This window comes from Pleurodeles waltl, chromosome 7 (genome assembly GCF_031143425.1).
Source record: "Pleurodeles waltl isolate 20211129_DDA chromosome 7, aPleWal1.hap1.20221129, whole genome shotgun sequence".
Lineage (NCBI taxonomy): Eukaryota > Metazoa > Chordata > Amphibia > Caudata > Salamandridae > Pleurodeles > Pleurodeles waltl.
In genome coordinates, this window is record NC_090446.1 from 562,217,569 (window position 1) to 562,239,103 (window position 21,535).

Genomic DNA, 21,535 nt, shown 5'->3' on the forward strand with positions numbered 1-21,535 from the left:
AAAGATTAATGTAGCTGGCTCATATCTCAGGTTCCAGTTGAAACATGTCACCCGATATTCATTCTGCCCCAGGAGTCTTGGCTGGTTTAAGTTTGTTAATGGCAGAGAGAGTATCCTCTAGACTAAACACCAGTGGCTCAGTAGTCTCCCAAAAAGTTGGATTTGATACCTCTCTAACTAAGCCTCCTGAATGGCCTAAATGTGAAAGTGTATACTCCCTTGTTATTGTTTCCACACAGTTGTTCTCACAGTTCACATTTCTCTTTCTAGTGACAATGGGGACCAGCAGAATCCACAGAGCAAGTACACTGGCAGACTTCCAGTCCAGTATGGAGTGAATGTTCTCCTGACAAGGTATGAGAGCCTCCTTCAATCATAGATGTAGGCTTCTCTCAATTGCTGAGAGTGTTCCAATGTACTTATGCCTCATATATATTGATACAACTAAGGGAGGCTCACTCTAAACCAGCTCTATTAGCCTTTTATAATTGCATCAGAAATGTGACTTTCTACTACAAGGCAGTTGAGATGTCACTCAATTACTTGACCGCTGAGCTCTCCGCTTATTTCTGGCACCCTTTAGGAAGTGCTAGTGGTTATATGGCAGAATATTGACAACAAAAATATCACCCTAGATAAATGTGTGACGAATCAGAAATCTATCCTTACCTATAGGTACTTACCTGTATGATATTGTGCTGGTCAATATTCTAGAAACTTTTTCTTGGGACAGTATTTAAAACTCAGTATCCTGGCAGTAAACCTTACTTTGGTGAGAGATGAAAGTGTTTTGAATTGTCTTCAAATGGAGCTTTTGAAACCTGTGTTGCATTGTCTAGAGATCGAAAATGATTTTCCAAATGATGCTACGCCTTTTTATAACTGAGGTACCAGAATGTGTCGTCAAAACACAATTAAAACATGTATGAGAATCAAGAAAGCTTTTCACTCCTTTACAATTGGCATTCTCAAGAAACTGTAGAAAGCTCCAAATGAGCAGGGGTAGATGTTCATGGAGGGAGGTTGCAAATATTGGAATGACCCAGTAAACTATATTGAAGAGCCTATGAGATTCTTGTCACTACTGATAGAACTGGACAACAAGAAGAATGCAAAAGACCCCCCCAAAAAAACACAAGAATCATTATGATTGCTGTATATATAACATATAAATTGTTGTTCCTTAAATGTTAATTGTGGATCTGTAAAAAGTTATAGTTCTTGGAAAGTACATTGTGAAACCATGTTATTGCTAGAATCATTAGAGAATTTAAGAACTGCTTATTATTTATTTATTGTGAACACTTTCAGCAAGTAGCATCATATTGTATAACAATAGTTACACACGAAAGTTAAGGATTCTACACAAAAATACATTTCTTGGAAAAGAAGTGGCTAAGGGTGCATTTTAAGGCACAATGACCCTCATTACAACCCTGGCGGTCGGTGTTAAAGCGGCAGTAATACCGCCAACAGGCCGGCGGGAAAAAAAATGGGATTACGACCGTGGCGGAAACCGCCAACATAGACAGCCACTTTAACTCTCCGACCGCCACAGCAGTACAAAGAAACAGCACAGCGGAGACTGCCAACAGACAGGCAGGAGACAATGTACTGCCCACCCTATCACAAGAGGCCTATCCGCCACCTTTTCCGGGGCAGAACCAACGCGAATAAAAACACGGCGGAAACAGTACACAGAAGGGAAAACACTCACCTCTCCACACCCCAAGAGGAACCAGGACGCCATGGAGCCCGAATTGCAGATACTGCTGGCGATGGTCTTCCTGCTCCTCTATCAGGAGCTCCAATGACGGCAGCGACACCCACGTGAGTAATGCACCTACAACACAGGAGAGGGGGGAGGGAAAAGAGAGTGACACACACACGCAACACCCCCACTCCTACCCTCACCCACAACACCATACACACAAATGCATACTGCAACATTACATATCCCCCCCCACCCACCTAGAAGAACACAAGGACAAAAGGAAATGATTTGAACAAATGTAATCATGTGAAATATCATTATCAAAATGCAAAATCCAGTATATACAATTATGTACACCAACTACACAAGTCGGGAGAGTGCACCAATCATTGTCCGTGGACCACTGGGACCAAAATGCATGGGCGAGGCCCACACTAGATACCTGACTCCAAACGGAGAGAACACTGGAGGGGCATCACATAGAAAATATACAGGCACCTCAGGGGAGGGCTAGGGGGAGGGGGGCACCTCAGCCTGATGAATGCACAACACCACTTCTCCACGAGGGGGCTCCATGCCCACAGTTTGGTCCTGGGGAGCGCAAAGCCACAGTCTTTCAAGTCTTTCCAGTGGGTGGTTTGCCCACTGCTTTATCCTGATGGAGTGCAAAGCCACAGTCTCTCAAGTCTTTCGAGTGGGTGGTTTGCCCACTGCTTTATCCTGGGGAGTGCAAAGCCACAGTCTCTCAAGTGGATAACAGTCTCCACTGGTTCTGGAGAGGGCATGGTGCTTTGAGTGCTTCATCCTGCCAAGGACTGAGGTAGTGGATGTGATACTCCACTGGTTCTGGAGGGGGCACTGTGCCCAAAGTGCTTCATCCTGCCAAGGACTGAGGTAGTGGATGCCTTTCTCCACTGGTTCTGGAGGGGGCATGGTGCCCAGAGTGCTTCATCCTGCCAAGGACTGAGGTAGTGGATGTGATACTCCACTGGTTCTGGAGGGGGAATGGTGCCCAGACTGCTTCATCCTGCCAAGGACTGAGGTAGTGGATTTGATACTCCACTGGTTCTGGAGGGGGCTTGGTGCCCAGAGTGCTTCATCCTGCCAAGGACTGTGATGACAGTGATGCTTCATGGAGGCTGCCCAGGAACTCACCACCAGCCTCTAACGACTGACCACTGGGGATGGTAGCCATGTCTGCGGTGGTGCCACTGTCTGAGGACGCCGTGAGGCCGCTGGCGGTGCTTTGGGCGGTTTCAGTCGCGCCGGTGCTTGTCACGGGGTCTGTGGCAGCAGTGCTGGCTGCGGGGTCTGTGGTGGCGGTGCTGGCTGCGGGGTCTGTGGTGGCGGTGCTGGCTGCGGGGTCTGTGGCAGCTGTGCTGGCGGCGGGGTCTGTGGCGGTGCAGGTGGCGGTGTTCTCTGCCGTACAGGTTGGCATCAACGTGGACAGAAGGTGTGACACTGGTCCCTCAGTCGGTGCCACCATGCCCTCTCCTGACCTGCCCTTCAGTTTTTGGCCCTTCCCCACCTTTGATGGTGGCGCAGCTGTCTTGCCACTATCCCCTTTCGTTTTCCCTGACCCCTTGGTGGCAGGTGTTTTCAGCTTCTCCCTCCGGGATGTGGGCACCTTTTTCACCTTGGCAGGTGGCGGAATGCCCTTGCCTTCGCTCCGTGGCACACTGGCAGCCCTGATGGTTGGCGCACTCCATGACCCCGCAGTTGCTGGCACCACTGTGCCTGGGGATGTGGTGGATGAGGTGCTGGGCTGGGACCTGGAAAGCCTGGCCCTAGGGTAAGGACAGGGGGGGGTTTAGGGAAGAGGTCAATCTTAGCCAGGAAAAGCTTTTTAGACACACTGGGACGGGTAGATGGAGGGGGTTTGGGAGTGGAGGTAGAGGTAGTGGTTGTAGGAGGTGTACGTCTGCTGAATTTGGGTGAAGGTGCATGGGCTGGAGGCTGTTGTGAGGTGGATGGCTGTTGGGTGGGTGTGTGCCTGCGTTTGTGTACTTTGGGAGGAGGGCTCACAGATACACTGGTAGAGGACACTGGGGATGTGTGAATGTTAGTGGGGTGGTGAGTGCATGTGAGCGGTGTGTGGTGATGGGCGTGCTGGTGATGGAGGTAGTGGCTGAGGATGTAGTGCATGCAGGTGTGAGTGGAGACGAGACTGGGAGGGAGGAGGGAGACGTGGAGGAGGGGAATACAGTGGAGGCCATGGATGTTGGTATGTGTGCATGGGTATGATGCTTGTGTGAGTGCCTGTGAGATGTGTGGTGTTTATGTTTGTCTGAGCCACTCTTGTGTGTAGATGTGTGTGCATGCTGGCCTGATGGTGTGCTTGGGATAGGCTGAGGTACAGGGGATTTGGTCTGGGTAGAGGAAGTTGGAGGGGGCAGGCTGGACACAGGGACAATGGTTGCCATCAGTGCTGAGGCCAGAGCCTGAAATGCTCTCTGTTGGGCTGCCTGGCCAGAATGAATGCCCTCAAGGTATGAATTTGTTTGTTGCAAATGCCTCTCAACACCCTGGATGGCATTCAGAATGGTAGACTGCCGAACAGTGAGGGATCTCAGGAGGTCAATAGCCTCCTCACTGAGGGCAGCAGGGCTGACTGGGGCAGGGCCTGAGGTGCCTGGGGCGAAGGAGATGCCCACCCTCCCGGGTGAGAGGGCACAGGACACACGCTGAGGGGCTGCTGGGAGGGCGGTGCTGGTGGGGGATGGCGGCTGTACCTGTTGATGCGGTGGGCACAGTGGTGCCCGCCACCGCAAGGGAGCTCCCATCAGAGGAGGAGTCGCTGTCACTGGTCTCTGCTCCTGTCCCTTCCGTGGAGCTCCCCTCGCCCTCCGTCCCAATGGTGGCTTCAGACTCCGTTGATTCGCCCTCCAGGGCCAAGTGGGATGCAGCTCCCTCCTGCTCCGGTGCCAATGCTCCTCCTCCTGATGCTATTGCACACAAGAACAGGGAGACCACAAAAGCGGGGGGGGAGACAGTTGAAAGGCATGGTCAGTGCATGCAACACCACTACCATTGGCAGACACAACAGACACAGCTGCCCTCTGCACTACGCCATGCACTTATAGTTCCTAGATTAATCACATTCCCATGGGGTAAAAGGCCTAAGCCTGATTGCTGAACACCTGGAAGTCACAGGAGCCTGACTAGGTGTAGATGTCACTAACCACTAGTGGGGTTGGGGTGCCACAGAGCCTGCTTCACAAGGGACTTTGCCTACCAAGATCGCCCTGGCCTAGGGGAACCCACTGCCCACCTCCCCCACCCAGACATCTTGTGATGCGCGCAGAGTCAGCTGAATGAGAGTGTACTCACCCCCTTGTGGCTGCTGTGATGCCCTCAAGCACCCATCCAGCTCCGGATATGCCACCACCAGGATCCGGAACATCAGGGGGGTCATGGTGCGACGGGCACCCCTCCCACGTTGGGCCTCCGCCGTCTTCTTGCTCCAGTGGCGCAGGTCCTCCCATCTTTTACAGCAGTGGGTGCTCCGTCAGTGGTGGACCCCCAGGTTCTGGACGTCCTTGGCAATGGCACGCCAAATAGCCTTCTTCTGGTAGGTGCTGACCTAGAGTAATAGTACAGGGGGAAAGGAAAATCATTACCCGTCCGGACCGTCATACTCATTGGCCCACGTTCCCACCCTTGCCCTGATGCACATACACTCACCGTCCGCACATGCAGGTCTCAGCCCCCCCCCATTTATCTTCCATCCACACCACTCCAAACAGGCATTGCCCATGCAGCATGCTCACATTGTACTCACCTGTTTGTCTGGAGGACCGTACAGTTGTGTGTACTGTGGGAGGACCCCATCCACTAGTTTCTCCAGCTCCTCCGAAGTGAAGGCAGGGGCCCTTTCCCCAGACACATGAGCCATCGTCGCTTCCAGACACAGGTCACAGCAGCACTTGCAGTGTAGGTCCTCTCCTGTTGAAGGTCAGGTATCAAGTGAGTGAACAGAGTGAAAATGGCGGTCACATCCGCGGTGGTGCGTACCGTCACCGCCAGCGTACATCGTCATTGGCTCCTTGGACCCATAGGGTCCAATGTTAACCAATGCTGGATTGCGCCTCGGTCTTCGACTGCCCACCGCGACGGTGTACAACGCCAGTACAGTTACCTCATATCCCCTTGTCCCACCTTACAGGTCAGGCAGCCGCCATTTCAGGGGGCCACATGGCATTAATATTAACTGCATCACACCAATGTAGGCCTTGAATACACACAGTTACAGGCACATTGCGGATTAATAAATGTGTGCAAATCACATTTTGTGATACCTCAGTGTTGGCTGACTCTCTACTCGCTGTTCTCGTCCATAGGGCACGTCTGCTGGGGCAGGTGATGAGATAGCGGCATCCTCGGGTATACAGAACACTGGTGGACCTGTTGACAATGGAAGAGAGACACATAATAGTCACCTACAGACTTGATCGTGCAACAATCCATGAACTGTGTGCCCAGTTGGAGCCATCCCACAGGAATCCCCCTTCTAGTGCAGGTCCTGTCAGTACTCCATTTCCTGCCAAGTGGTTCCTTTCAAACAACAGTGGCCATTGCATCAGGGATGTCCCAGCCAATGTTGTCTAATGTGTTGTCCAGAGTGTTGTCTGCCCTGCTGAAACACATGCGCAGCTACATCGTGTTCCCTCAGGTGGAGGATTTGCCCACAGTGAAAGGTGACTTCTATGCCCTGGCACATATCCCCAATATCATTGGTGCCATTGATGGGACACATGTGGCCTTGGTAACCCCCGCAGGAGTGAACAGGTGTACAGAAACCAGAAGAGCTACCATTCTATGAATGTGCAGATAGTGTGTTTGGCAGACCAGTACATCTCCCATGTGAATGCCAAATTTCCTGGCTCAGTGCATGACGCTTACATTTTGAGGAATAGCAGCATCCTTTATGTGATGGGGCAACTCCAGAGGCACTGTGTGTGGCAAATAGGTGAGGAAAAGGACCCTATACAGTGTGAATAGGTGTCTGGGTATGAGGTTGTCCCTACGCGTTAGTGTGTGTCTAACAGTTGTCCCTCCATATTTGCAGGTGACTCTTGTTACCCCAACCTGTCATGGCTACTGACCCCAGTGAGAAATCCAAGGACAAAGGCGGAGGAACGCTACAATGAGGCACATGGGCGAACTAGGAGGGTGACTGAACACACCTTCGGCCTCCTGAAGGCCAGATTCCGGTGCCTCTATATGATAAGTGGTTCTCTCTGCTACTCACCAAAGAAGGTGTGCCAGATCATCGTGGCCTGCTGTATGCTGCACAACCTGGCTTTGCGAACCCAGGTGCCTTTTCTGCAGGAGGATGGGCCAGCTGGTGGTCTTGTGGCAGCTGTGGAGCCTGTGGACAGTGAAGAAGAGGAGGCAGAAGAAGAGGATATCGACAACAGAAACAACATAATCATGCAATACTTCCAGTGAGACACAGGTAAGAAGATGTCACTGCCTCCCATATCTCATACTATTATTGGAGCTAGCATGTCTTTCATTTTCACTCACTGTATGGACCCAGACTTGTCACTTTGCCTTTCCATTTCACAGGACTGGGTCCCACTTTGTGCCCTCTGCTATATTTCCTCCAGCCCTACAGCTGTGTTACATCGGTATATGCACAAGTAAATTGACATTGCTACATTCCATGGTTATTGCAATTACACATGTGTCAAAGCACAGACTGACTCCAGATTGCTTTGTGATTGATGTGTGTTTATTTCTGTGCAAATAAGTGGAGGTGGTTGTAAAATGGGCAGGGGGGATGGTGGAGGAATGTTCATGGCAGAGTCCAGTCTATTTGTTTCACAGGTGCATTGTCCAAAGGGGCATAGGAAGTGGAGCAATGACAGTTGAAGGATGGACAGGGTGCAAAGTGGGACAGAAGGGTGACATTCAGGGGGGTCTCATTTCCTGGCATGGGTCTTGGCAATGTTCTCTGTCTTGTTCCTAGATCTCAGGGACCGTTTGCGGGGTGGTTCTCCATCTGAAGGGGTGGGGTGTTGGTGTTGTGTTCCTGTGGCGGTGCCTCCTGTCCACTAGCGCCGGCGGAGGTGGAGGGCTGTTCATCGTCCAGGTTAGTGTCAGGGGCCCCTTGTTGTGCCACAGTGTCCCTCCTGGTGTTGATAAGGTCTTGCAGCACTCCTGCAATGGTGACCAGGGTGTTGTTTATGGACTTCAGGTCCTCCCTGATCCCCAGATAGTGTTCCTCCTGCAGCCGCTGGGTCTCCTGAAACTTGGCCAGTACCGTTGCCATCGTCTCCTGGGAATGATGGTAAGCTCCCATGATGTTGGAGAGTGCCTCGTAGAGAGTGCGTTCCCTGGGCCTGTCCTCCCCCGGTCGCACAGCAGTCCTCCCAGCTTTCCTGTTTTCCTGAGCCTCTGTACCCTGAACCGTGTGCCCACTGCCACTGCCCCCAGGTCCCTTGGGTTAGTGGGTTTGCCTTGGTTCCCTGTAGTGGTGGACACACTGCTGATTGAGGTGTCCTGGGGACAGAGGGATGGGCCCGCAGGGTGGGTGCTGTGCTGGTATTTACTGAGGGGGGAGGCTCTGCGGTGGCTTGTGCCAGTTTCAGGGGAACCGACTGTCCAGAGGTCCCTGATGGGCCAGGCTGGTCATCTTGATCCAGTTGTGCAGAGCTGCTGTCATCACTGTGGGTCTCTTCTGTGGGGGGACTGGATATGCCTGGTACCTCCTGTCAGGTGACGTTGGGTTGGGGTCCTGCAGGGGTGTAAAGGCATGATTATTGCATCTGTGTGTGCCATCGTGTGCAATGGGTGAGTGACCTTGTACTCCAGTGCTTGCATTCTTGTCTTGGTCCTTGTGTGATATTTGGTTTGGGGTCTGTGTGGGTATCTGTAGTGGACATGCTTTGGTGATGGGTGTCCATGCTTTGGTGTTGCATGCAGGGCTTGGTATTGAGATGGGTGGGTTGTGATAGTGCGGCATATGTGAGGTGTTGGAGTGATGGGGGTGAGGGTGAGGGTGAGAGTATGTGATGGCATGCAGGTAGGGTGGGGGGATGAGGAAGTAAAGATATGACTTACCAGAGTCCAGTCCTTCTGGTACTCCTGCGAGGCCCTCAGGATGCAGTATTGCCAAGACCTGCTCCTCCCATGTTGTTAGTTGTGGGGGAGGAGGCGGGGGTCCCCCGCCAGTCCTCTGTACAGCAATCTGGTGTCTTGAGACCACAGAACGCACCTTCCCCTGTAGGTCGTTCCACCTCTTCCTGATGTCATCCCTAGTTCTTGGATGCTGTCCCACTGCGTTGACCTTGTCGACAATTCTGTGCCATAGCTCCATCTTCCTGCAATGGAGGTGTGCTGCACCTTTGATCCGAATAGCTGTGGCTCCACCCGGATGATTTCCTCCACCATGACCCTGAACTACTCCTCAGAGAAACTGGGGTGTCGTTGAGGTGCCATGATGTGGTGTGGGTGATGTGTGAGGTGGTGTGTGTTGTGATGTGTGAGGGGATGTGTTGTTGTGGGTTGTTTGAGGTAAGTGGATGCTGTGTAAGTGATGGTGTTGTGTGGCTGTGGATGCTGGTGTTGTTTATGGTGGTGTCTCTCTCTGGAGTGGTTTCAGAATTCTGGTAGTAAGGGTTTGTGGGTGATGTGGGTGTGTGTTTTATAGTGTTGTGGGTGTGTGGGTGAGTTGTGTGTATGTGTGTGAGGTGTGTGTATTTTGAATTATCTAATGTGGTTGTGTTTTGTAAATGTGTGTGTATTTTGAGCGCAGCGGTTTGTACCGCCAATGGAATACCGCGGTTGAAAGACTGTCGCGTGGATTAGTGGGTCGTGATATTGTGGGCGTATTTCTGTTGGCATGACAGTGGAGGTTTTGTTATCCTCAGTTTATCACTGACCTTGGTGTGGCGGACTTGTGTGGGTGTCTGGATTATGGCGGATTCTGACCTGTGGGTCGTAATAGCTGTAGCGGAATTCCGTGGCCGCAGCGGTATGTTGGCGGTCTTCTGCACGGCGGTAAGCGGCATTTACCACCAGGGTTATAATGAGGGTCAATATGTCAGTAGCTTTGACCAGAATGTGATAAGAACCAAAGATTGGTTTACATGGCAGGGAAAAGTTTTGTCCTTTTCAGAAAAATCCACACAGTAGCTATTGGAAGTTTCCACAATTCCCAGAACAACCATGAATGTCAATTTCCACTATAAGCATGTTAGCTGATATTGTCAGTTTTCAAGGTGTTCAATAGCATATCCCATCAGTTTCCATGGTGTCCCAGTAAACAAATATTGCCAGATACCACATTACTCTGAAAATAATTGTAATTGCATTTGTAAAGTCTAGCAGCTACTGTTGGCTTTCCCATTTCCTAGAAAAATAAAGTTTGTATCCAAAATATCTAATACGTAGTTATTACCAGTATCCAAAAGTCTCCCACTTGCAAAAGAATATGGTTTTTCACAATCCTAAACAGGCATTTCCAGCTTCTGCAATGGCAGATATTGTAGTCTTCAATGTGCTTCCAGGCTAGTGCTTGGCAATGCAGCAGAAAACAGTAATTCCTGGTTATCTTAGTTATCAATGATTTTGGTACTACTTTTGCCAACTTTCACAATGCCCTTTTAAGCAATAGGTCCACATTGTCCATGTTGGTATATAGAAATTGTCAGGTTTGACAAAGAACCTTTTAAAAAATGTCCATTAAGAAGATATTGCCACTCTACTGTTCTCAGAATGCAAATATAGCTTGCCTCCTCAGTGACCAAGCACTCAAGTGTTGAAAATTTCTGCTGTGCATAACCTGCTTACGAAAGTGCAAAAATATGTATACTGTCAGTTTTGACATTGTCTTAATATGCTTGTATTTAAGGTTACATCAGCATACGGTTCCATCAACTGTCAATTTGCACAGTGCCCTAGTATGCAGTTATTCCGATATTGCCATTTTCTACATCTCAAATATATTGCCAGTATGTAATTATTATAGTTAGGGACAACTTTTCTCACAGATGGATAATTTTTTGTTTTGTTAATATCTTTGGTCTGTTTGACAAATCTTCACAAACTTTTCAAAACTAGTACGCCAGTTAGTTCAGTTGCTGTCTGGAAAGTTTTGGGGTGATTTGTGAAGCAGGGGCTGAGAAAAAGGTGGGGTCTCAAAAAGGGTTTTTCCCATGCAATGTCTATGGAGCTTTTGTAGTTTTCAGACTTGACTACAGCCTGAACCGCTGAACAGAATTACACTGAATTTGTCAGAAAACTAGATCTCGGTCCAGAAAGAGTGCTTTTTCTTATTTGTTGAAAATCTGTTAAATTGTTTCAGAGGTATTAAAGGAAAAAGAAAATTGTATATCTAGGGACGGGAATACACCACAGATCCATTCACAGGGGATCTCCGCATCTGAACCCAAAAGCAAGGCCCTGACTGCTTGGTTGCAACCTGAAAGCAAAGTTGGGGCTGCCCTTTTGTTTCTTAACTGGACCCTGGGCAGAAAAAAGGAATAAACACTCAGCTAAGAGGAGTGGCTAGGCCAGATGTGTCTGTGCGCGGAGGGGGTTATATTAACGTACGGCAATTATATATTACATATATAATATATTATAGACTTACAATTATATATCGAACCAAGGACAATGGGAGCCCTTGCGTGGGAATTCCTATTGACCTAGGCTGGGTGGTAGAAATGTTGTGGTTTCCTGCAGATTCCTGAAGTTTCCATCATAGAAAGTGAAAATGTATAATTTCAGGCAAACTTTGAGGTTTGCAGGGAATTGTGGGTAAGATATCCTCATGGAATTTACACAAGGCACACCAACCTGGAATCCATTGGTTGTTTACTTTTAAAAAATGTCTGTGGTTGCTAGGTTTCCATTGGAGGTGGCCGAGCATGGCCCCAAATCCTGCAGCTACCCCTATTGCTGTTCTCTCCACGTGGCACCCTGGGCTTTTTGTGTCAAGGTTTCTGGGCCCATCCACACAAGTGAACTACCATTTTTATCAGGACACTTGGAGGAATGCTATGTGGTAGGAGATCTGTGGCTCCCGATAATTGCCAAATGTTTTCCTCACAGAAATGTGAGGAAAATGTGTGTTTTTAGTCAACATTAGAGGTTTTCAGGGTATTGTGGGTAAGGAAATGGTGTGGGATGCATGTACGGCATCTCAACTTCCCAAAATGTCTAATTTTCAAAACTGTCTGGGTCTGTCAGGCCTACTCAATCCCAAAAAGTGCAACCATTCACCATTACAAGTGGGATTGTACTGGGAGCTAGCCACACTCTTCTCACCAGTTTATAAAAACAACACCCTAAAGAATCACATGTCCTCTTGCTTGCCTTTGGGATGGGATGCTTTAGTCTGCAAGGGAGCAGAAAGACTGTTGAGGTTTTAGGGGTGAGGGTGAGACCTGATGGTAGGCTAGGAAAGACCTACCCCATTATTTTATGAAAGATAGATATTGCTGCCAAACAGTGGGCTTTCTGCCCCCTGGGGGGGCAGATGGGGTGTAATTACCGCATATGCCCCCCCCTGGGGGGTGCAGAAAGACTCTTGCTGCATTTATTTTGGGTGGGGGCATGGCGATACCCTTGGTGGGCAGCCCACACCCCTATATTTAAAATAAATCCTTGTCTTTTAGGGGCTTTCTGCCTCCTAGGGGAGCAAATGGGGGTTAATTACCCCAATCAGCCCCCCCGGGGGCAGAAAGACTGTTTCCCCCATTTTTATAGGGGTGGAGGCATGACCATGCCCATGCTGGGCAGCCCCCATCCATGCATTTAAAAAAAGTTATCCCTTGTGTCTAGTAGGCTTTCTGCCCTCCCGGGTGTAGATGGGGTAATTGCCCCCAAATGCCCCCGAGGAGGCAGAAAGACCATTTTCACATTTTTGTGGGGGTGGGGACATGGCAATGCCCATGCTGAACAGCCCCCACCTCTACAGTGAGAAGAAGAAGAATAAATCCTAGTGTGTACTGAGATTTCTCCCACACCCTGGGGGGCATATGGAGGTAATTGCCCACATTTGCCCCCCAGGGGGGCAGAAAGACTGTTGTCTCGTTTTTATGGGGTGGGGGCATGGCCATGTCAAGCTAAGTCAAATTTATTTTATTTATGATCAGGAACTCAAAACGAGGTCCACATAAAAAAGACATAAAAGATTAAATATATACGTAAACAATCAAATACTTTACCCATCTGCCGATAAAAAAAACATATAAATTAAGGCCCGTATTTATACTTTTTGACGCTAATCTGCGCTAACGCAGTTTAGCGTCAAAAAAATTAGCGCCGGCTAACGCCATTCTGAAGCACCATGCGGGCGCCGTATTTATAGAATGGCGTTAGCCAGCGTTAGCCGACCGGCGCTGCCTGGTGTGCGTGAAAAAAAAACACGTACACCAGGCAGCGCCGGCGTAGGGGGAAAATGGCGTATGGGCGTCTAAAAATGGGGCAAGTCAGGTCGAGGCAAAAAAATCGTCTTAACCCGACTTATGTCCCCTGGGCATGGTCATTGGGCATAGTGGCATGTAGGGGGGCACAAATCAGGCCCCCCTATGCCAAAAAAAAAAATTTCAAAAAAATACTTACCACAACTTACCTTTTCTTCCCTGGGGTGGGTCCCTCCATCCTTGGGTGTCCTCCTGGGGTGGGCAAGGGTAGCAGGGGGTGTCCCTGGGGGCAGGGGAAGGTACCTCTGGGCTCATTCTGAGCTCACAGGTCCCTTAACGCCTGCCCTGACCCAGGCGTTAAAAAGAGGCACAAATGCGGGGTTTTTTGCCCCCGCCCACTCCCGGGCGTCATTTTGCCCGGGAGTATAAATACCACGCACATGCCTCGGAGTCATTTTTTAAGACGGGAACGCCTCCCTTGCATCTCATTAACGCAAGGGAGGTGTTCACGCCAAAAAATGACGCTAACTCCATGAACTTTGGCGCTAGACGCGTCTAACGCCAAAGTATAAATATGGAGTTAGTTTTGCGTCGAATTTGCGTCGAAAAAAACGACGCAAATTCGCCGCAAACGGAGTATAAATATGCCACTAAATGTATAGAAAAACAGTCAAATACCTTACCCATCCACCCATAAGGTGCATCATAATAAAAGTCCATCATAATAAAAATCCCACAAACTTACATTAAAAGATACCTCAAGACACCCCTTACACAACTTCCTTTAGAGAACAGCACACCAGATAAACACCATCTTTACAATGCATGTGCTTAGAATAAATATAAGAAACATTTTTAAGAAACTAAAAATTCTAAAACAAAACAATTCATTGGGAGGAAAATACAGGGCTCAAAGAAACTCTGGTGCAGACAACAAAGAGAGCTGGAGACAAATGGATTTTACCCATTTACGCCAAAACAAAACAAGGGATGGACAGGCAAATAAAACATGATTTAAATCTTGGGTTTCAGCAACCAGAAGTTACACTCCTTAGCCGAACCATGCCAGAAGCACATTTAAAGGTAAACATCCCTGTTGAAGCAACATCCCAAAGCACCCAACCCTATGTGGTATATTCCATGTAATGTAAGGTTGTGCTTTTTTTTTACTATTAAGCAATTTGCTAAGTTCGAAAAGGATGTCTTTTTTGCACAACTCTTTAAGTCCAATTGAAAGCTTAAGGACCACGTTGCCCGTTTCAGGGCAATTTTAAATTGAGAGGGGGAAATAGCCCGGACCTGATTGCAGTCTAATTCCAAACTTTCTAAGGCATAAGAAAAGTTCTTGCAGAAGGAGTACCTGACGTTATTGTTGTTTGCCAAGATTTATTTCCTTAGCAAGGCCCTTATGGTATTATCCTTCCTCCTTGTGAGGGAGGCCAACCCCAGTATAACCCCAGGTAGTCCCTGGACGAACACACTTCTTAGTCCCATTTCCAGCCTTAAGGCCGCCACAGGAATAACTGCATTAACAGACAGCAGCTTTCTAAGGATTTTACCTTCCAGCTGATTCACAGACCCCCATTTAGAGGAATCAATGAATTCCAAACCGTAGAGAAGGGATACTGGAATTTTAGCTTGATAGACTGCTAACAGGTGTGCAAAATGCCTTCTTCCCATGGCCATATACAAGGCCCCCAAGCCTCTTGCTTGACAACCGGGTTTAGATTTGTTCCATGTTATGTGAGCTGTATCACTAAGATTACCGCAGACTATTTTCTCGAAGAAGGTGTAAGAGTTCACGAATTCCAACTTTTGATTAACTAGAGACCAGTGGAAATTAGGGAACTTCATTTTTTTGTTTCCATGGAAGCACAAAACCTTACTTTTTTGAGGCATTAACCTTTAAGAAGTGGGACTCAGAGTACTGCGACAATGACTGGTGACGTTTCTGTAAGCCTTTGGAGGTTAAGTCAAAGATTATAATGTTGTCGGCAAGCAGTAAACAACAAACAGGGTGCCCACCTATTTGCGGGGAAAAGCCCTTGCTCTGAGAAAGGAAAGAGGGAAAATCTTAAATATATAGGGAGAACAACAGAGATGCCAGGAGACATCTTTGCTTTAGTCCATTCAGAGTGGATATCTCTTTGCATAAGCCTTTGTGCCCCCCTAGGAGTATTCTAATACAAGTGGCCGAGTGAAGTGCTACCACTAGCTCAAAAAGAATAATAGGCATACCCACATTAGCCAGCTTTCTCCATAACAAATCTCTATCCACTTTATCAAAAGCCATTGAAAAGTCAATAAATGTGGCATAGACCTCTCCACCTCTTAGTTTCAAAATATCTTCCGGTAATAATGTGTAACACTGCAATAATATCCATAGTGCTATGATTATGCCTAAACCCCGTTTGTCCATGCTGGGCAACCCCCACCACTACAATTCAAATCCCGGGAGTTTATTGGGCTTTCTGTCCCCACCCAATGCAGAGGTAACTGCCCAATCTGCCTCCCAGGGGACTGAAAGACAGTTTCCCCATTTGTATGGGGGCATGACCATACCCATGCCCAAGCAGGGCAGCCCCCACCCATACAATGCCAAAAAAACAATATCTCGTCTTGAGTGGGCTCTCATCCCCTATGGGAAGATAGGGGTAATCGTCCTCACAAAGACCACATTAAAAAAACAGCAAGGGGGGAGACCCCCCTCTTCCAGGTGTCTAGTGGGTTGCTTCCTGCTTGGGGATCACCCTCCTGCGGTGATCCCCAAGCAGGGATCTAATGAGGAATGGTACTGTTGGAAAGGGGAAATCCTTCTCTTTCCAATGCCACCTCCCCATCTGAATCGGTGCTCCGGGGCTGAGATGTGCCCCCAAGCACCAATGCAGTGAAAATGAAAGTAGCTGATCAGCTCGTTTCACTTTCAATGTAATGATGTCAGCTTGCCATGCGTGCTGATTCTCATTACATTGAAAAACATGCCGTGGGATCCTGGGGAAACTCTTACTCAGCTCTTACTCAGCTCCTGAGGCTGAAATAAAAAAAGGAAATCCCTCTGGTATTCACACGAGAGGATTTCCTACCTTGTGTGCAAGTGTGACGTGGAGCTGTTCTCAGCACTGAGCAGTGGAGTGGAGGACTGCTCCGAGGGGATTAACGGACATTTTCACCTACTATAAATGTTACTTTAACATTAGATTTTTTCAATGGATTTCAATAATCTTTTCATATGGTACTTTCAATATATAAAAAGGCAAGTCTATTGTTTTTTTCAATAAAGCATTTATAGTCAAAACACCATTAAACATGTTGGTCTGTTTTTTAAACTCCTCAGTCCACATCATGCAGCATAAGCCAACTACAAGGTATGCCTACATTATGGAGCTGAAGAGCAAAAGCTCCAACCCTGGAAATGCTTAAATGCTTATATTAAATGGACTGCAGGGAACATAGGGTTAATTATTTTAAATATATGTGGAGGGCTCCCTCCAACTCCCCACAACAGTTATAATACATGCAAGTGGATGCCCTTGTCCAGATTGGGGCACCAACATGTAGCCCTATATATTTAATTTAGCCCATGAAGGGCATTTTGTGGGTCCTTCTTGTCAGTAACAGTGAATAATAAATGGGCTGCCCCTGCCATTCATTAATTAGGCTTCCCTTTGTTATTTCTTTTAATGTATTTATTTTTTGTGGGTGTCCCGGTCCCACCCGAGACACCCACAGATTTAATTTGTATTAGTTGCTGCGGGGGTAGCTCAAGAGCTACTGCAGCACTGCCAGCTCCCTGCAAGCAGTCCCATTCCATAAGGCCGTGCAGGAGCTGGGTAACACTACATTTTCTTATCACTGGCGTGCCCTGGTGCCCACCTGGCAGCACCCTACAACACAGGTACCATTGGGATGCATGGGGGGAGACCGTGGGCCACTACGTCCCCACCAGCTCCCTGCAAGCAGCCCCATTCCATGGGGCCTCTAAGGAGCTGGCTAAATTGTTTCACATTTTTTGTTTTAACTCTGGGGTGCCCCACCAACACCCATTTATGGTGTAGCGGGAGTTGGCATTGTTCTCACTTGCGGGGCAGCTTTTCTTTCTGGGCCTGCAGGGTAGGAGTAGTTTTATGGTCCTAATTATAACTTCTCCGTGGTGACCACTACAGGGTAGTATACTCCCCTTCCGCGGGTCCTCAAAAGGCAGATGTAGCCCGTTTTGATAATTGCCATAGAGCAGATGGTAGCTGTTTTCTCAGTGACCCGATAACAGTGAGTCACTTTCTACTTTGCCTTAGCAGCGCGCACACACACACACACACACACACATATACATGACATTCAAATACAAAATGACACATACTCTCAAAAGGCAAGATGCATAAATGTAACCAAACATACGTGGGCACGTGCACACACAAACTCGTACACTCACATACAGTTATTCACATATATACATAAGCAAGCATGCACATTCAGTCACAAACAGTAAAGGGGCTCCATTTAGGGAACAAAGACAATCGTCCACAATTCCACAAACATCAGGTCCAATATGTGGCACCCTGGCCAGTTGTACCATACTGGGTCTGCAAGGGACCTTAGGCACACAACCAGCAAACGTGTGCAGTTTGATTGGGAAGCCCTCTAATCCATGTAGTAAGGAGGCATTCACATCTGGATCTGCATGTCCAAGAGCCCACATAACAATCCTCATTTACATTTTGTTCACTCCCAGGCAGCACAGGGATTACGTCAATGGTACTATGCACAATAGACAGGAAAATTCACCATCAGAGGACTCCTTTTCTAAAATCTAAATTCACAATGTATTTCTCCACACAAACCTTCAAACCAGGTCATAGCAATCCGTCCAACCAGTAAAAGCATGCGACTACCTTATAGTCAGTCAAAAAGATGATCAATCACCCTCATTATAGAGAATAGTTCAAACTCAACTTTTACCTCATTAATTGGCCATGTCCACCTCTTTGTTTCAATTGAATCTCTAGCACCAATGATTTGCATACCTTTTTACTTTAGATTCATCATCACAAATTCCAAACATGAACGAACCACATATTGTGGCAAATTAGATAATCCGTACCAGGTTTATTGCTGTTAAATCAAGAGCACAAACAGTTCCTGATGCCACTCATGCCTTTTCCTTTTTGACAGTATGGACGACAACTCAGTGCATTACATCAACTTCACCAGAAAACCGCAGGATAAGAAGAAGCTTGTTAAACACGTCTATCAGGTCATTTTTTCTGTGTGTACCTCCATGTTGACTGGTCTCTGCTGTTCTGTTGATATTTTCTGTGCTCTGAGTGCAAGCTACACTCTATGGTTTATAATTTGTTCATCATGTTTCCCTTTTTTCTGAACGCCCGCTTTACACCAGAGTTCACAGGATCACCTCAGTTAGTCATTCTTGGGGTTGAATCACATGGCTTAGATTATATGTCAGTAAACCTTCTATTGGCCAGACTCTATAGTCTAATGATCTCTGTATGTACGCTCAGCATCCTAGCAGGCATCGTTCTTCCAGTTCCTTTGATCTCCCTATTTGTTGCTTAATAAACTTTATGGTTTTGCTGATTTCTTCTTTCTATTTAACTTCTGTTTTTATTTCATTGTATCATAGGCATTTAAAAAGAATGGCTTTGATTTGTTCAGCAGCAAAGGGCCAAACATAGTGAAAAAGCACATAGGAAAATGCAAAACAGTGCATTGAATTTTGGGTACAGTTCGGGAATCATATACAGAAGGTACAGAAACTCTGAGTGGGAGTATAACTTGAGGTTGTTCACAAATTTACAATTGAAAACAGGGGTACGTTGGAAAATGTTTGGGCAAGGGTTTTAGGTTTAAGTATATGTGGATCACTGGCCCGCCTCTACTGGCCATTGTCCTGGTCTGCTGTGGGAATGAATGGTACATCAGGCAAACATCACTGGTGATGTGATGTTTTGAGCAAACCTTGATTTCAAAGATGAAAACTTTTAACTGTCAGATGTTTTTTAAATTTTGCGTACCCATGGACTGGTGAATCTCTGTCCTATAATAGGGAAGTAGACTTGGTGCTGTGATCTTGCTCGACCAGATCTCAGATATTTACTTAGGCTTCATGAAATTCTCCCTTGGGGCTTCTTAGAACTGGTCTGCCCAGACTATGTAGTACCCTGGCTCAGGAGACCAGGTCCTATGCATTCACATGAGCTTCTCAGAGCTCCAACGTCAATTATCTGAACTCAACACCCCGCAGGAGGATTGAAATCCTCTCCAGTCTGCGTGCACCCAGCCCTGGGTAGGGTCAGTTTTGCTGCCCAATGCCAAGTACCCAGGATCAGAAGCAGGCATCCTGCCTTCACACAGGTTTCATGGGCCTCTCACTCGGGCTTGTTTAATCAGGTTGCACCCTCCTGGAACTGCCAGCCCACTTGGTTAGTCCTGGGCCCTCAGGGGTGGTATCTGCCTTCTTGGACCCTAGCCTGGTTAACTGATGTTGGATTAGTTCCCTGTACCTTTATGACCTAAGCAGGATGCTGTTTTCCTCCATTATTAGGGCCTTGCAATATGGGGTCTTGTAGATCGCAGGAAAGTTGGCAAGTTGGAGTTAGCGGTGCCGGGCGGTCCTCTTGCCTTTTGGTGTGACAGCTCTGACTAGATGTTCCCGGACAGCCAATAACCAGTTGGCCCTAGCCAGCCTTCCAGATATCCCAGGTTAGCTGCTGACCACACAGCCCAAGTCAGCTGCCCAATAAAGCCTAGGCCAGAAACCAACCAGACAGCCCAGGGAAGCTATCAGGCAGATGCACCAGGCCCACTGAAGAAAGTGTCCAGACCCACCAACCTGCTTGCCTTCAAGCTCTTCTGCTGGGACACATTTAGGCAATTTGGTCATTGTGCTGACCTACAAGGAGGATGCCCAGGGTTTGGGCCTGCACCTGGCAGCTCAGAGGGAGAGAGAAGCCTGCTTACCTCACGGCGCATGGAGGTTGCAACCCTTAAATCTGTACCCTACCCTCTGTGCACAGGTCCAGAGGCTGGCTATTTCAAACCAACTGAGGCTTCACAGCACTGCTGTATCATTACTGTGTAGGAGGATTCTGACTTACAGATGTTCAGTCATAATTCCGCAGAAAGTAACTTTGCCCTGCTGACTCCTCAGCTAAGCCCATCTAATAAAAGCCTGAAGCTGCAATTATTAGTGTCATTACTTCTGCAACATCACACCATCAGTAGGGTAAAACTAATCTGTGTCACAACTGTCTTATCACAGCCCACCGTCTTTTTAGTCTTTGAGCAATCCTACACTTGGTGGATTGTGCTATATTGTTACAAGAAAAGCTTATTCAATGCGATGCTTTTATGATGTCGCTATGAATGAACGGCCACCATAAACCAATTTTCCCCTTAATAACTTTTCTGACACCTCATTCATGAAAACCAAAAAGTCAAAAGGATTGTGAGCCTTCCTGTTCATGGCCTGCATTCATACTGAAAGTTAAGATCAAGTGAGCTTTTGCCCTGCTGCTCCACAAGAGGTTTTTGGTTTCCACAAGTGCGCCTTAGGGCACCTACATTATCATTTGATAGGTGTACTGCCCCAGTCAAATTCCCCTCTTGCCGCTGCCCCAGGGAAGGTTGCACATGATTGTTGCCTGGAGCTTGGACTCGGAGCCGAGAGACTCCCATGCCCGATTGAGTAAGTCAAAAAACATTAACAGTAGTATTTCACTGGCGGCCCGGACGCTTGGCACTTATCGTACAAGTCTCACGTCTCTTCAAAGTTCCAGACTAGACTAAAGTGGTCCATAGGACCTTTGTTCTTCACTGATTCTTCCAAGCTTGTTTCCTTGGTTGTGGTTTTGAAAGATAGTGGGTAGTGACAGAAAGAATCTTGTATTTGGCTATTTCTGATGGATACAACTACCTGTGGATTCCTCACCTGATGAATACTCCCATGGCGCCAGCATTCGACGGAAATCTTCTTACTAGTCTCTGCACGTCGACGAGGACGTCACTCTAGCCCACGCGACGCCGTCTGACGTCATACAGGCAATAAGAGGTCCTCGCCGACGTGCCGATGACAGTTCCCTTTTTTCCGTGCATTCGAAACGGTTATCTTCGAGGGAGCTACTGTTACCTTCGTGGTTACAGTGTATTGTCTGCTGCGTAGTCTTCTCTGCGGTAACAATGTCTCAGAGGAAGTCGGGTTTCAAGCCCTGTCGAGAGTGTGGGGGCAAGATGTCAGTTACAGATCCTCACTCCGACTGTCTATGGTGTTTGAGCTCCGACCACGACGTCTCGACTTGCGATTCATGTCAACACATGAATCCGAAGGCCCTCAAAGAGCGTGAGGCCAAGTTATTCATGGCAAAGTCAAAGAAGAAGGAGAAACATCATAAGAAGTCTTCTTCGCCAAGGTCTCACCGGCGTCATCGAG

General features: G+C 47.8%; 1 protein-coding gene across 1 annotated transcript in view; it reads left to right on the plus strand.

Moving 5' to 3' along the window:
• LOC138304347 (integrin alpha-X-like) overlaps positions 1–21,535 on the plus strand; it is a 126,737-nt gene that overhangs the window by 37,048 nt on the left and 68,154 nt on the right. Inside the window, exons 6-7 of the mRNA XM_069244320.1 lie at positions 271–354; positions 18,262–18,343. Coding sequence (XP_069100421.1) covers positions 271–354; positions 18,262–18,343 — 166 coding nt within the window. The remainder of the gene's footprint in view (positions 1–270; positions 355–18,261; positions 18,344–21,535) is intronic.